The sequence below is a fragment of the Balaenoptera physalus genome, assembly GCF_965194825.1.
Source record: "Balaenoptera physalus genome assembly, chromosome: 14".
NCBI classification, from domain to species: Eukaryota; Metazoa; Chordata; class Mammalia; order Artiodactyla; family Balaenopteridae; genus Balaenoptera; species Balaenoptera physalus.
Window position 1 is genome coordinate 84,444,222 of NC_138893.1, and position 16,724 is coordinate 84,460,945.

The following is a 16,724-nucleotide window of genomic DNA, read 5'->3' on the forward strand; positions in this document are numbered from 1 at the left end:
GGGCTACTTTTCATTGTGGTGCTCAGGCTTCTCTTGTTGCGGAGCACGGGCTCTAGCCACATGGGCTTCAGTAGTTGTGGCACAGGGGCTTCAGTAGTTGTGGCTCATGGGCTCTAGAGCGCAGGCTCAGTAGTTGTGGTGCACGGGCTTAGTTGCTCCCTGGCATGTGGGATCTTCCTGGACCAGGGCTCAAACCCATGTCCTCTGCATTGGCAGGTGGATTCTTAACCACTGTGCCACCAGGGAAGTCCCTGGTGTTTATCATTCTTGATGAAGACTATAACATTCATGTATATCCATCGTCCTTCCGTAGGGAATGATTTTATTCATCTCCTAGCATTGAGTTTGGACCTAACCATGTGATTTCCTCTGACCAATGAAATGTGAGCAGAAATTATATACATTATATTCAAGCAAAAGCTTTAATAGTCAGTTTGTGGTTTGCTGTGTTCTCTTTTACCTCTGCCATGTTCCAAATAGAGGTTGCTGCCCTGTCAGCCTGGATCCCAGATTCAATACCATGTGAAGCAGAGCTGTAGCCAGTATGATAGATAGGTAGCATGAGCACTATATAAACCTTCCTTGTTGTAAGCCACTGAGATTTTAAAGCTGTTACTGTAGCAGAATTTAGCCTTTTCGAGCTGCTACATTTCCCATGCTTTTTTTTTTTTTTTTTTTAATTTATTTATTTATTTATTTATTTTTGGGTGTGTTGGGTCTTTATTTCTGTGCGAGGGCTTCCTCTAGTTGCAGCGAGTGGGGGCCACTCTTCATCGCGGTGCGCGGGCCTCTCACTGTCGCGACCTCTCCCGTTGCGGGGCACAGGCTCCGGACGCACAGCCTCAGTAGTTGTGGCTCATGGGCCTAGCCGCTTCGCGGCATGTGGGATCTTCCCGGACCAGGGCATGAACCCGTGTCCCCTGCATTGGCAGGCGGACGCCCAACCACTGTGCCACCAGGGAAGCCCCCCATGCTTTTTTTATATGTTAAATATTATGTTTATATGTGTGTGTTTGTTGACACAAGTAGCTGTTGTTCTCTTATTTTCACTGCTATATGGTTGTGTATATCAGTTGTTTAAACTTGTATAAATATGCCCGTATTTAATTTACCCATGTTCACGTAGATGAGCATTTCCAATTTTGTCAGTCAGCTATTGCTGTATAACAAACAGCCATATAAAATGTCAGTGGCATAAAACACAAGCATTTATTTACCTCATGCATCTTCAGGTCACAAAGGGTGTGCTCTGTTGATCTCAGCTGGCCTTGCTTAGATAGGCTAGGGGCTGGCTAATCTAGGCTAGGTCATCTCTGCTTGATGGTTTTGTCAGATTTGTTAGTTTGTTCTATATGTTTCTCATCCTTTTTAGACGAAAGGGCTATCTGGGATATTATCCTCTCATACTGTTGGCAGAGGTGCAAGAAAGCAAGCCAGCGTCAGAAGTCCATTTTAAGGATCTAGTCATGTCATAATTGCCAGTATCCCATTGGCCAAAGCAAATCACATGGCTAAGCCCAAAGTTAAGGGATTTTCCACAGAGGTCAAGGAGTAGGAAGTGAAGATTTGAGAACAAAAATCTAATATGCCAGTGTTTTTTCTGTTGTAAACCATACTGAAGTGAACATTCTTCTGTATGTCTCCTGGTGCATATTTACAAAAAGTTATTTTCAAAATATATACCTGGAAGTTGGACTTGCTGGCCCGTAGGATACCCTCTTCAAATTTGCTAAACATTGCCAAATTGATTCCCAGAGTGGATAAAATAATTTATTTTTTCTCCAAGAATGTATGAGTTTCCTCCTTTGCATTCCTGCCAAGACATGGTATTATCAGACTTAAATTTTTAGCAATCTGATGGAAATTATTGTATCTGGTTTTGTTTTGCATTTCATTAGTAACTAGTAAGGCTTATCTCCAAATGTTTATTGGCTGTTCACATTGCCATGTGTATGAATTGCCTATTTATCTTCTCTACTCACTTTTCTATTTGATTTCTTTTTGATTAGTAAAAGTATTATGTGTATTCTCTATTGGAGTCTGCCATATATATTGCAGATATTTATTCCTAGTCTGTGGCCCATCTTTTTATTTTGTTTCTGATAATTTTTAATATACAGAAGCTGTCAGTATTCTCAAACATACCATTCTTCTCCTTGGTTGTTTGTACTGTCTGTTTCTTTTTACTGATTTATTAAGGTGTAATTAACATAGAATATCAGCATATATTTAAAGTGTTTGATGAGTTTTGATACACTAATCGCATGTATATGCTAGTGAAACCATAAGCACAATCAATATAATGAACGTATTCATCACCCTCTAGAATGGTTTCATACCCATTTGTAATCCTGCCTTCCCACTTTTTCCCAGGCAAGTCCCAGGCAGCCCATCTTTCTGTCTTCCATATCCTTACTGATTATCTGTTTCCCTTCTCTGTCAATTATTGAGAGAAGGGTGTCGATCTCTGACTTTATTTGTGGATTTGTCTATTTATCTTTTCCATTCTATCAGTTTTTGCTTCAAATATTTTGAAACTCTTATTAGGTGAATACACGCTTAGGGTTATTCTAGCTTCATGGTGAATTGACCCTCTTATCATTATATAATTGACCCTCTTTATCCTTGCTAATATTTTTTTTGCTCTAACATCCACATAGTCTGATATTTATGTAGCCACTCAGTCTTTCTTTTGATTCATTTTTCATGATGTATCTTTTTCCATCGTGTTACTTTTGACCTACCTATATCATTGTATTTAAAATGGGTTTCTTATGGACAACATATAGTTGGATCTTGTTTTTTATCCAATGTGACAGTTTCTACCTTTTAATTAATGTGTTTAGATGATTTATATTTAATGTAACTGTTGATATGTTTAAATTTAGGTCTACCACTTTATTATTTGTTTTCCCTTTTTTATGTTCTTCTTTTACCCCTTTCCTGCCTTCTTTTCAGATTATTTGAAGATTTTTTAATATTTCATTTTAATTGATTTTGGCAGGGGGGTTTGACGATATTTCTTTGCGTATCTTTAATTTAATGGTTGCTATTGGGATTATAATATACATAGTTAACTTTTCACAGTTGGCTGAGAATTTATAATTTTACCACTTCAAGGGGAATATAGATATCTAACCACTATAAAGATTTCTCCCCAGTTTATGGTGTAGTGTCATACGTATTACATCTACATATATTGAAAACTCTGCCAGACATTGTTTTAAGTTTTTACTTCAACCATCAAAATAGTCTGTTATATATATATCTAGATATTAGCTACTTCTGTTGCTCTTTATTTATTCCTTAAGTTCCATACTTTCCTCTGGTATCATTTTCTTCCCTCTTGAAGGACAGAACATCTGTTAGAGCAGTTCTGATGGTGATGAATTCTCTAGGTTTTCCGTCATCTGAGAACATTTTTATTTTGTCTTCATTCTTGAAGAATATTTTCACTAAATAAAGAATTCTGGGTTGAAGTTCTTTTCTTTCAGCACTTTAAACTGGCTGCTTCAAAGATTTTTTTCTTTGTTTTTGGTTCTCAGCAGTTCAATTAAAAAAAATTTATCTCTCATACCTGATGAACTTGAACTGTACTTTTGCTGACTTACGTAAGCTGAAAATATAATTATTTTAATAAAATTTTAGGATATTCTTTGGGTACATTTTTTAGGATAAATTCTAGTATTAAACTGAAAAAATGAATCTCTAAATTTTTGAGAGACATCTGGGACTTTTTAAGTAAAATTGTATAGAGTTTCCATTTACCTAAGCTCTAATTTATAGATATCAGAATGACATATTTGATTGTTTCACTTTTGTCTTTTGGCAAAATGAGTAGCTATTATCTTTAAAATAAGCCTCCTTTTAGATATTCACTCTGAAGCTAAAACTGAGACTATTCTTATAGTATTTCTGCATGTTTACATTATTTTTGCCATGGATTCAAAAAGGCAACTGCCACCATTTAAAAAGATTGTTAGACTTAAAATCAGAAACAATCGTTTAATCCTTTTGAGCGTTAGCTTTCTCATTAATGAAAAGGGGGAGATAGTGTTAGCATTAAATGACTGTGAGAGTTCTTTGAAGAGAAGTCTGAGATTCATAGAAAGCACCCTAGGGAAAACAGCATAACATCCAGTGTTTCTAAGCTGGGACCCAAAGAATGAGGGTGGAGAAATGGAAGGATAGTCATTTGATTATATTTTCAAACTACACATGCTGTGTTTTTTCCTTTCTTTCTCCATACTCTCCGTCCCCCCCAATAATTTGGCCTATTAGAATCTCAAGAGGAGTAGTGAGTAAGGATAGCATGAATTCTTTCATCCATCCACACTTTGCATACTCCATCCCCAACCATGTTAAGAATTGATCTAATCCAACCATCTGCTTCATTTGACAGGTAAAGAAATCTAAATATAACAAGATGAAATAATCATTTCTTCCAATTTGAAATTATGAATCTCTTGGCCTACTTTATGTCTGTATTTGCTTCTATTTATTTATTTAGGCTGCTCTGGGTCTTCCTTGTGGCACGCGGGCTCTAGAGTACACGAGCTCAGTAGTTGCAGCGCACAGGCTTAGTTGCGGTATGTGGTATCTTAGTTCCCTGACCAGGAATCGAACCTTGGCCTCCTGCATTGGGAGCATTGAGTCTTAACCACTGGACCACCAGGGAAGTCCCTGTATTTGCTTTTAAATGAAGGAATTCTCACTACATGCCAGGCTGTCCTTACATGCCCCTCCTTTATTTGGCAGATGCACACGGTAAAATATTTTCCCAACTATAGTGAAGAGCTCTTAATGAAAAACACAGATCTGTTCCAATTTCTCCACCCTCCCAGTTATGTCACAGAAGCAATCACTTTAATATTTTTTAACTTTTGAGTTCTTCTGGATATTACGATAATAACTTGTAATGTAGCTAGTCTGAACTGAGATGTGCTATAATTGTAAAATACACACCAGATTTTGAAAACTTAGTGTAAAAAATAAAGTGAAATATCTCAAGTTTTATATTGATTACATGTTGAAATGATGCTATTTTGGATATATTCATTTAAATAAAATATATTATTAAAATTAATTTTACCTGTTTCTATTTGCTTTTTTTTTTAACATCTTTTTTTTTTTAAACATCTTTATTGGAGTATAATTGCTTTACAATGGTGTGTTAGTTTCTGCTTTATAACAAAGTGAATCAGTTATACATATACATATGTTCCCATATCGCTTCCCTCTTGCATCTCCCTCCCTCCCACCCTCCCTATCCCACCCCTCTAGGTGGTCACAAAGCACTGAGCTGATCTCCCTGTGCTATGCGGCTGCTTCCCACTAGCTATCTGTTTTACATTTGGTAGTGTATACATGTCCATGCCACTTTCTCACCCTGTCACATCTTACCCCTCCCCCTCCCCATATCCTCAAGTCCATTCTCTAATAGGTCTGTGTCTTTATTCCCGTCTTGCCACTAGGTTCTTCATGACCTTTTTTTTTTTTTCCCTTAGATTCCATATATATGTGTTAGCATACTGTATTTGTTTTTCTCTTTCTGACTTACTTCACTCTGTATGACAGACTCTAACTCCATCCACCTCACTACAAATACCTCCATTTCATTTCTTTTTATGGCTGAGTAATATTCCATTGTATATATGTGCCACATCTTCTTTATCCATTCATCCGATGATGGACACTTAGGTTGCTTCCATGTCCTGGCTATTGTAAATAGAGCTGCAATGAACATTTTGGTACATGACTCTTTTTGAATTATGGTTTTCTCAGGGTATATGCCCAGTAGTGGGATTGCTGGGTCATATGGTAGTTCTATTTTTAGTGTTTTAAGGAACCTCCATACTGTTCTCCATAGTGGCTGTATCAACTTACATTCCCACCAACAGTGCAAGAGTGTTCCCTTTCCTCCACACCCTCTCCAGCATTTATTGTTTCTAGATTTTTTGATGATGGCCATTCTGACCGGTGTGAGATGATATCTCATTGTAGTTTTGATTTGCATTTCTCTAATGATTAATGATGTTGAGCGTTCTTTCATATGTCTGTTGGCAATCTGTATATCTTCTTTGGAGAAATGTCTGTTTAGGTCTTCTGCCCATTTTTGGATTGGGTTGTTTGTTTTTTTGTTATTGAACTGCATGAGCTGCTTGTAAATCTTGGAGATTAATCCTTTGTCAGTTGCTTCATTTGCAAATATTTTCTCCCATTCTGATGGTTGTCTTTTGGTCTTGTTTATGGTTTCCTTTGCTGTGCAAAAGCTTTTAAGTTTCATTAGGTCCCATTTGTTTATTTCTGTTTTTATTTCCATTTCTCTAGGAGCTGGGCCAAAAAGGATCTTGCTGTGATTTATGTCATAGAGTGTTCTCCCTATGTTTTCCTCTAAGAGTTTGATAGTGTCTGGCCTTACACTTAGGTCTTTAATCCATTTTGAGTTTATTTTTGTGTATGGTGTCAGGGAGTGTTCTAATTTCATACTTTTACATGTACCTGTCCAGTTTTCCCAGCACCACTTACTGAAGAGGCTGTCTTTTCTCCACTGTATATGCTTGCCTCCTTTATCAAAGATAAGGTGACCATATGTGCGTGGGTTTATCTCTGGGCTTTCTATCCTGTTCCATTGATCTATGTTTCTGTTTTTGTGCCAGTACCAAACTGTCTTGATTACTGTAGCTTTGTAATATAGTGTGAAGTCAGGGAGCCTGATTCCTCCAGCTCCGTTTTTCGTTCTCAAGATTGCTTTGGCTATTCGGGGTCTTTTGTGTTTCCATACAAATTGTGAAATTTTTTGTTCTAGTTCTGTGAAAAATGCCAGTGGTAGTTTGATAGAGATTGCATTGAATCTGTAGATTGCTTTGGGTAGTAGAGTCATTTTCACAATGTTGATTCTTCCAATCCAAGAACATTGTATATCTCTCCATCTATTTGTATCATCTTTAATTTCTTTCATCAGTGTCTTATAATTTTCTGCATACAGGTCTTTTGTCTCCTTAGGTAGGTTTATTCCTAGATATTTTATTCTTTTTGTTGCAATGGTAAACAGGAGTGTTTTCTTAATTTCACTTTCAGATTTTTAATCATTAGTGTATAGGAGTGCAAGAGATTTCTGTGCATTAATTTTGTATCCTGCTACTTTACCAAATTCATTGATTAGCTCTAGTAGTTTTCTGGTAGCGTCTTTAGGATTCTCTATGTATAGTATCATGTCATCTGCAAACAGTGACAGCTTTACTTCTTCTTTTCCGATTTGGATTCCTTTTATTTCTTTTTCTTCTCTGATTGCTGTGGCTAACACTTCCAAAACTATGTTGAATAATAGTGGTGAGAGTGGGCAACCTTGTCTTCTTCCTGATCTTAGTGGAAATGGTTTCAGTTTTTCACCATTGAGGACAATGTTGGCTGTGGGTTTGTCATTTATGGCCTTTATTATGTTGAGGAAAGGTCCCTCTATGCCTACTTTCTGCAGGGCTTTTATCATAAATGGGTGTTGAATTTTGTCGAAAGCTTTCTCTGCATCTATTGAGATGATCATATGGTTTTTCTCCTTCAATTTGTTAATATGATGTATCACGTTGATTGATTTGCGTATACTGAAGAATCCTTGCATTCCTGGAATAAACCCCACTTGATCATGGTATATGATCCTTTTAATGTGCTGTTGGATTCTGCTTGCTAGTATTTTGTTGAGGATTTTTGCATCTACGTTCATCAGTGATATTGGCCTGTAGTTTTCTTTCTTTGTGACATCTTTGTCTGGTTTTGGTATCAGGGTGATGGTGGCCTCGTAGAATGAACTGGGGAGTGTTCCTCCCTCTGCAATATTTTGGAAGAGTTTGAGAAGGATAGGTGTTAGCTCTTCTCTAAATGTTTGATAGAATTCACCTGTGAAGCCATCTGGTCCTGGGTCTCCTTTTCACAGGCTGCAGGTTTGTAGTTCCCGTTGTTTTTGGTATCTGTCCCCAGTGGCTAAGGTTGGTTCAGTGGGTTGTGTAGGCTTCCTGGTGGAGGGAACTAGTGCCTGAGTTCCGGTGGATGAGGCTGGATCTTGTCTTTCTGGTGGGCACGTCCACGTCTGGTGGTGTATTTTGGGGTGTCTGTGGCCTTATTATGATTTTAGGCAGCCTCTCTGCTAATGGATGGGGCTGTGTTCCTGTCTTGCTAGTTGTTTGGCATGGGGTGTCCAGCACTGTAGCTTGCTGGTCATTGAGTGAAGCTGGATCTTGATGTTGAGATGGAGATCTCTGAGAGATTTTTGCCGTTTGGTATTACGTGGAGCTGAGAGGTCTCTTGTGGACCAGTGTCCTGAAGTTGGCTCTTCCACCTTAGAGGCACAGCCCTGATGCCTGGCTGGAGCACCAAGAGCCTTTCATCCATACCAAGTACCTGGGGAGTTTCTTGCCTTTTGGGAGGTCTGACATCTTCTGCCAGCGTTCAGTGGGTGTTCTGTAGGAGCAGTTCCACGTGTAGATGTATTTCTAATGTATCTGTGGGAAGGAAGGTGATCTCCGCGTCTTACTCTTCCACCATCTTGCCCCCGATCTCTTTTTTTAACATCTTTATTAGAGTATAATTGCTTTACAATGGTGTGTCAGTTTCTGCTTTATAACAAATTGAATCAGTTATACATTCTATTTGCTTTCTTAAAAGTAGCTGTTTGAAATTTTTTTTTTTTAGTAAATTTATTTATTTTATTTATTTATTTTTGGCTGTGTTAGGTCTTCGTTGCTGAGCGTGGGCTTTCTCTAGTTGTGGTGAGCGGGGGCTACTTTTCGTTGCAGTGAGTGGGCTTCTCATTGTGGTGGCTTCTCTCGTTGTGGAGCACAGGCTCTAGGCGTGTGGGCTTCAGTAGTTGTGGCACGTGGGCTCAGTAGTTGTGGCTCACGGGCTCTAGAACGCAGGCTCAGTCGTTGTGGCACACGGACTTAGTTGCTCTGCAGTATGTGGGATCTTCCTGGACCAGGGATCGAACCCATGTCCCCTGCATCGGCAGGTGGATTCTAAACCACTGCGCCACCAGGGAAGCCCCTAGAAAATTTTTAATTATACATGTGGCTTACATTTATTGCTCACATTATATTTCTGTTGGACAGTGTTGCTCTATTTAGGAAGCATATATTTCCCTTAGTTGATGTACCAAGTTTTACTCATGAGATATCTGATCCTAGACTAATTCTCATTTCTTTTTAAAGGACTAGGAAGGTTTTTTTCTGGAAACTCTGAGGATTTTCTTGTTCTTGGTATTCTGAAATTTTACAAGCATACAACTGGATTACAAGTAGGTTTTGTTCATTTTGATTAAATAAGTTCTTTTAATTTGTGTCACTCTTCAGCTCTGAGAAATTTTCTGGTAATACTTTTTGGATTATTTCTTATCTATTTCTGAATGAGAAAAGGTCTTGTATGACATAGGGTCTTGTATTGAGTCTCTGTTTCTCTATAATTCTCTCTTCTATTTTCTGTTTTCCATCCTGTGTTCTTTTTGGCAGTGGTCCTGAGAGATAACCTTTTCCTAATCTTTTGACAGTATGTTAAGAAATAGGGGCTTCCCTGGTGGTGCAGTGGTTGAGAATCTGCCTGCCAATGCAGGGGACACGGGTTCGAGCCCTGGTCTGGGAAGATCCCACATGCCGCGGAGCAACTGGGCCCGTGAGCCACAATTACTGAGCCTGCGCGTCTGGAGCCTGTGCTCCATAACAAGAGAGGCCGCGATAGTGAGAGGGCCGCGCACCGCGATGAAGAGTGGCCCCCGCTTGCCACAACTAGAGAAAGCCCTAGCACAGAAACGAAGACCCAACACAGCCATAAATAAATAAATAAATTAATTAATTAATTAATTAATTAATTAATAAAGGATAAGCCCAACTTTAAAAAAAAGAAAAAAGAAATAGGGGGGAGATAGGCAATCATAGTTTTAATTGTCTACAACTCTTTCTTGTTTTCTGTTCTCTTATCATAGAAACATGTTCTACCTTTATGACTGGTATCTTCTTGAGTATCTGTGAGGTTTCAAATTAGATTTGTTTTTAATTTTTCCTTTTTCCTGACTTATCTCTTTCTTTTTCAGTCAGTGGTTCACTTTGTTCAGGGCAGGCTTCTAGAAGGTGAAGCATATTTTAGATAAGGAGCCTGTGTAACCAAATGTGTAGAAGCAGAAATGCAAAAAGCTTTCTTTGGGAGCAGTGATAATCCTATCATTGTAATACTGTGGGCATAATGAGGTAAGGGTCTGAACTGGCATGAATAAAGTGAGAACTGAAAGAAAAGAACTGAGTAATTATGCAAGAAAAATAAGTGTAATTGGGAACTGATTTCTCCACTCTAAAAACTCCCACACCACCCTCTTATTGAACTCATTGTATCCTTCCTTGTAATATTATTATATGCATATGTCTTTCTTACTAAATTGTGACTCTTCAAGGAAGGGATTGTATGTTACTCATTCAATTTTTTTTTAGGTATTTATTGATCAACCACTGTTCCAAGTACTGGGATAAAGCAGTCAGCAAAGACAGAAAATCCCAGCCTTCAGGAGCACTTAATATAGTTGCTTTTATCTTTCATAGTGCTTAGGATTTCACAATGCTAGGGATTCCCAAGGTTAAATTTATTATTTAACCCATCTTTATTTTTATTTATTTATTTATTTATTTAATTTATTTATTTAATTTATTATTTATCTGGTTGTGCCAGAGCTTAGTTGTAGCATGCAGGATCTTCGTGCGGCCTGTGGGAGCTTTACTTGCAGCATGCAGGATCTTTAGTTGTGGAATGTGGGATCTAGTTCCCTGACCAGGGATCAAACCCTTGCCCCTGCACTGGGGGCATGGAGTCTTAGCCACTGGACCACCAGGGAAGTCCCTTAACCCACCTTTAAAAAGTAATATTAAGATGGTCTATTTATCTGTTTAGGTGTGTTGCAAAATGTTTTCTGATATTAAAGTCTTCTCTCTTTAACTTTATACAAAAGATTATTATGCATTCAGATTAAACTAATATCCCTCACCTTATTTAGAGGTAATATATATCATTTTGATGTAATGGAAAAGAGCATCACCTTGGGAAGAGTCCAGGGTTCCAGTTTGACTCTACTGTTGAATAGGTTTGCACATGAACTTTTACCCTCTTTATCTCAGAGCTTCATATTCTCATATATAAAGTAAAAGGTTGGTATCTTTTAGCACTGACAGTTTGAGTCTGAAGGTGGGACAAAATTTTCATTTCTATGGACTTTGAATAATGTTGTGGCTAAACTGTCTAGTACATTTAATTGAATGATTGGAAACAAAACTGAGAGCTGTCATTTCATATGTTTCACCTGAGTTATAATCAGTGACTAAGTATTGCTTTTTTCTTTTTTACAGACTTGGGTCTGGATCAATATACAATAAAACGCTTTGATGGAAAGGTGAGTGAACTATGATGCAACGTATATATCCTGTTGTTTACTAAGAAGATTTTAAAGTTCCTCTAGAATTATTTGTGAGAAATTTCTGAATACCTGTTTTTCTTATCAAAAAAGCTTGTTGCTTAGGTTGGGAGGCCTGTAAGTGCCTTCAAATGCTTCTACAGAAAAAAATCAAGCAGAATGCTCTCCTGTGTTTTTCCATATAGGGTATTACTGATGGGTTACCTGCTGTATATATTAAGGGCTAATTCAGTGTATGTTGACATTTGAATTTTAATTCAATAGCCATTATAAAGGTTAACAAGCCCCCCAATATTACATTTACATTTCTTATAAAAACACCTATCTGATTTGACCTTCCTTAGGCTTTGATAGTATATAGCAATAATCCTAACTAGAAAATTACAGAAGTCCTTACAGCTTTATAACAATTATGAAGAGCACCCCAAATTGCATGTAAATTTGCATTAGGCTTACTTTCACTTCTTTATTTTATGCCTGAATAAATCATATAGTAAATCATTTAGTATAGAAAATAAAACTTTCAATTTTATTGTCTCAAAACAGTCAGTTAAACATGTTTTCCCCTTTCAGGCTGAATTCTCCAAAAAGAAAAAGAAAATATTACACAGGGTCAGAAAGAAAAGTAAAAGGTCAATTTTAAAGAGGAGGAAGAAAGCGCAGAAGGAAGAGCGAGTCAGGGATGGCTGTACAAAGCTTAAAGAGAAGGAAATCAGAAGGAAAATCATGAAGTGGCTGGAAAAGGCAGGATTACAAACAAAGGTCTAGGTGGGTAGAAGTCAGGATTAGTAGAAACTGATCTTGCAGGGATGTGTCAATCCTGCATCCTTATGTAAAACTACATGTACTGGTAAGGTGAAGATATAAGTGCTAAGGTCTTTTGCACAAGTAGAAGGAATGAGTGGCTGCCTTAAGAGTTGAGAGATGTCAGCCAAGGCTTCCAGCCTAAAAATTACCTTTTCTATTCAGGTGGCACATATTCTAAAAGAAAGCATGAACAAAAAGAAAGGGCATTTAGATGTTAGGAGACCCAGGTTCAGAGTCCTGGCTCTGCTTTGGGGCAGACCAGTCTTCTCGCTGATCCTTGGTGTCTCTGCTTTATGTATGATAAAATACCTTATCCATGTGAGGGGTTGCTGCAGACATTGATGTCAGGGTCTGATTTCAGAGTCTTTGGCAGGTTAGGTCCCTATCTTATCTGTCTTTATGTCACTCAGAGTCCAGAGCATGCCTGGCACATAAGAGGTAATCAATAAATGTTTGATGACTTGGAAAAAAATCAATTAGTCAATCACATATTTCTTGGAGGTATGACTCATTATGCCACTAATATCTTATTGCAAAATCAATTTTACAGATCACTTTTTTTTTTTTTTTTGGCTACTGAGGGAATCCAGAGTAGCATGAGAATTCAGTCCTCTCTCGTAAACCTGAAAACATGTAAAGAAGTTGAATATGTGCAAGTTGAACAGCAACTTTACATGTTAAAGGGGGAATTTCCATTCCTAGAGAGCTCCCGAATATAGAAGTCCTAATGGTAACTCATGTTTCATATGTGCTGTTTAATTTTTTCCTGTTTTGGCCAGTACCTGTCCACTTGATGCTAAAAATTTGCAACTTTTGGCATGACTGATGAGCTCCGCGTTTGTTTCAATTGTATTAAATTTATGAGCTCTACATTTCTTATCATTTGTGCCATTTGCATTTTTTTTGATTTCCACTCATTTTTATAAAATAGCAAGAGTAAAATGCAGTAAAACATTAAAGTATTTGTGTACCCATCTTGCTATGGAAACAAAAATGGCAGTGCTTCTATGTTTGGAAGGCAATCTTAGCAGATTATAGTTGCAAGTGTTTATGCACTGAAGCATAAAATTCTGAAATCAGAGTAGGAAAGACAAGATTAAAGGATATTAATGTATAATCTTTGAAAGTATGACCTACATGAAAGTCAGGCATATGAAAGTTGACTTCATCCAGGGGAACGGGTTCTGAAAGCAAATAGAGGAGTGGGATACTTATATAAGGAGGTATAAAACTGAGACAGTGACCCTGAGCCAGATAGCTTGTTCCCCTAGCAGAGTGCACAGATTTCCCTTTCATCCATGTTGTAATATGCATGTTTAATTCCTTTTCCAGGTTCTTCATTTAAGTCCTGTAGTAATTTCTATCAAATATATTATTAAGGTTTTGTTTTGGAGTGAAGGTTATGTTTCCTAAATAGGATTCTTAAACTTAGTTCACCTCTAGTTTATATCTTTATGAATTGTCTTTTATTTCATATGAAGTCTAAGAAAGTAGTTTCTATACTGTTTTTAAATCTTATATAATGAAGAGTGCAAATTTCATTCAGTGTTTAATCAGTTTAGTAGTTTTTCCAGGGATTTTTGCCATGCATCAAGTTCTTCACTCGATAATTATAAGAATCAATGCTTATTCAACTGTCGATCTTAATTATTTTCCTTTGGATCTTCATGACTCTTTTGTTTTCCCAGTCAGAAAATCTCAATTCTTGAGTAGCAGTTTCCAGAGTGTATAACTCCTAAGATAATATCCTGTTGAAAAAACAGATGTACATGGTAATTACAGTAAATTTCATGCATGATGATTAGAAATTAGTAGAAAGTTAACACCCGTGAGGAATTTCCTTTCAAACTTACTTTGAATTTTTTAATGGGTAATTTTCTTTCTCTCTCGCTCTCTTTTTTTTAAACTTGGAAGATGAACTAATTATAAATTGCTTAGAGAAATATTTATTCTCATCCTCTTATTCCCCCATTGTTTTAACATTCAGCACACCATTTAATTAAGTCCATCATTTGACCAGTAAGAAACACTAGCTTATTTTATTGCCCTCTAGTTGAATTGCACTTTAGTGCTTTTGTCATTGAAAGCAAGAACAAATGTAGAAGTAGTATCATCTTCCTGGGGTGTTTTCTCATTTGTACTTGAATTTCATACAAACTCCAGATACAAAGTAGAAAAGAATGGCCCAACTGATATTGACAAATAATTGAACAGTTATTTCTTACTTTGATACTTGTCATCTTTTCTCCTATTCTTTTTGACTAGAAAATTCTCAAGAAGTAAATGAAGCATTCCTGTTTCAACTGATAGTCTGTGAAACTGAATTTGATTAAGCAGCTTTTGAATTTTGGGGAAGATCTTTTTCTAGAGCTTATCACTGCCTTATGTTAATGTATGCTAATCCCTTACTCTAAGGATGCTTAGCAATTTCCTTTGTAGAAAAGTCTTGCAGTACCTTGTTATTGGCACTTGCATCATTTATGCATTTCACTATCTACCATCTACTAACACAGGCCTTGTATTTCAATATAAAGAAGCTATAGTCAGTGACCTTTGGTTTTAAGAATATATTTTTTAGTTAAGTGATATTTGTAAAAATATTCAGACTAGGTTTAAAAGTTTAAAAACCTCAAAGCTTGAAAGAGTTCAGATTTTCTATTAGAGGATATTTGAAAATTATTATAAATAGAGTGTTAGCACTAGTGTATAGATGGTAATACAAAATATGGTCTGGCTTTTGTTTTAGTGTAATATATCACAGATTTAAAAAAAATGCACTCTCTCCCTACATTGTCCATGCATTCTCCTTATGATTTGTTAATGCAGTTATTTCATGAATTTTGGATTATTTCTTTAATGAAAACTATATTTTTTCCTGAGTTTAATTTTTTATCATCCAATAATTGGTCTATAAAACAAAGCACCATTTCTAAGTGGAGCCTGTATTTTACATAATCATCAAATATTTGTTCATTTAATCAGTTAATTGCTGTCCTGTATTGGTGTGGTTTATCTCAAGTGGTTTATACCCTTCATTATCCTGTTTCTCTTACTTCTCCTTTTTTTCCTCAGCATACCAAGTATAGAAATTATGTTTTGTATTTTCTGTTCCTATCGCCTATAATAGACAACTTCCTCCATCTCAAACCCTACCTTTTTTTTTTAAGTTACAGTAGAAAACTGCATGGGCTAGGTAAAATTTTTTCTAAGCAAAGAATACCAGTATTCCGGAGCTTTGATGTAGTCCTCTTCTCTCTTCTAAAAACTTTAAAGTTCATACTCTTCTTTTAAGTAACAGTGAATCGCCCATTGAAACTAATTGTTCATCATATCATTCCACCATGTATTTCTTTTTTCGGAAAATAGATTTTTTATTCTTTCCTTTCTATCAAGTTGCCTTTTTCCCTAACCTCTCCCTGAACATTTCAGAAGTCCTGCCTCTGGAATGAATTTTTTCATTATTTGTAATTACAGTCCTCTTAGAATCTCTCCTAATTTGGAAGAAAAAATTAACTTGTGTTTTATTCCCATCTCCTTTATGATACTTACAAGAATGTTTGTTTACATGGAACAGGAAAACAATTTAAATCAAATTAAGATGAAATGTTGTCCACATTGAGGTGAAAGAGATAAAAGTATGGTCAAAGTCTAGAAAAGGAAATACCAATTACAGTGTTTATAATAGAAAAGATATGCAGAAAAAAAGATGGAACTGTAGTTAAAAAGCAAAGCTTTAATATAACGAAATGCTTTTAATTGCTTACTAGGTAAAAGTTCTTTTAAAAATATTGGTAAATGAAGTTTAAAAATCCAATCCCTTTAAGGGAAAGTCGTGGTTCCCCAAGGGGAGTGTGGGCACATTTTTTTTTCCTGTAATGTAATACTCTTAATGCTTTATTTGAGTTGTGATTATTTACTTCATATCACAGATAAAATATGAGTCTGGAATAAGGTCTAGTATTACTATTACTCCTTGACGTGTATAGTAAGTTATGTGAGGGATTTCCTGTCTTCTAAGAGTGAATTGTATTGCAGATCAAAGAAATGTAAATTGGGGGGGTGTTGCTGAAATTCCTATAGGATAGAGTTTGGTGAATCTTCACATTTATTTGAATTGCTTTAATTTTGCTCAAATTTTTATAGCAGGATTGATGTTCTTATGAATTCTGCATTGTTTATTGGGCACATCTCTCTCGCTCTCTCTTTCTTTTGGTTTCCAGAGACTTGAAACCAGTCAATTCTAAATTCTTGGTGAATTGATGTATTTATTCAGGTCTTTCTATTGATAAATGTGAATATATAGGCAGAATTTTATTATTTTTGTTCCATGTCTTTTTGATCCATGTTTCCATTTGCCCTAAAAAGTGTAACATTCTAAGAGGATAAAGTACTTCAATTCTTCGAATGCTGAAGTTCTCCACAAATATTTTCATAATTACATATTATTTTAGGGGTGATGATTGAGCCCTTTTAAAAAACC

General features: G+C 36.4%; 1 protein-coding gene and 1 long non-coding RNA gene across 3 annotated transcripts in view; one reads left to right on the top strand and one right to left on the bottom strand.

Moving 5' to 3' along the window:
• MICU1 (mitochondrial calcium uptake 1) overlaps positions 1–16,724 on the top strand; it is a 217,391-nt gene that overhangs the window by 66,430 nt on the left and 134,237 nt on the right. For both annotated transcript variants that reach the window (XM_082424548.1, XM_082424547.1), the window contains exon 5: positions 11,373–11,416. In XM_082424548.1, the coding sequence (XP_082280674.1) occupies positions 11,373–11,416 (44 nt within the window). The remainder of the gene's footprint in view (positions 1–11,372; positions 11,417–16,724) is intronic.
• LOC309642720 overlaps positions 12,203–16,724 on the bottom strand; it is a 29,349-nt gene continuing 24,827 nt past the window's right edge. The window contains exon 3 of the long non-coding RNA XR_014253333.1: positions 12,203–13,992. This is a non-coding gene — a long non-coding RNA (uncharacterized lncRNA). The remainder of the gene's footprint in view (positions 13,993–16,724) is intronic.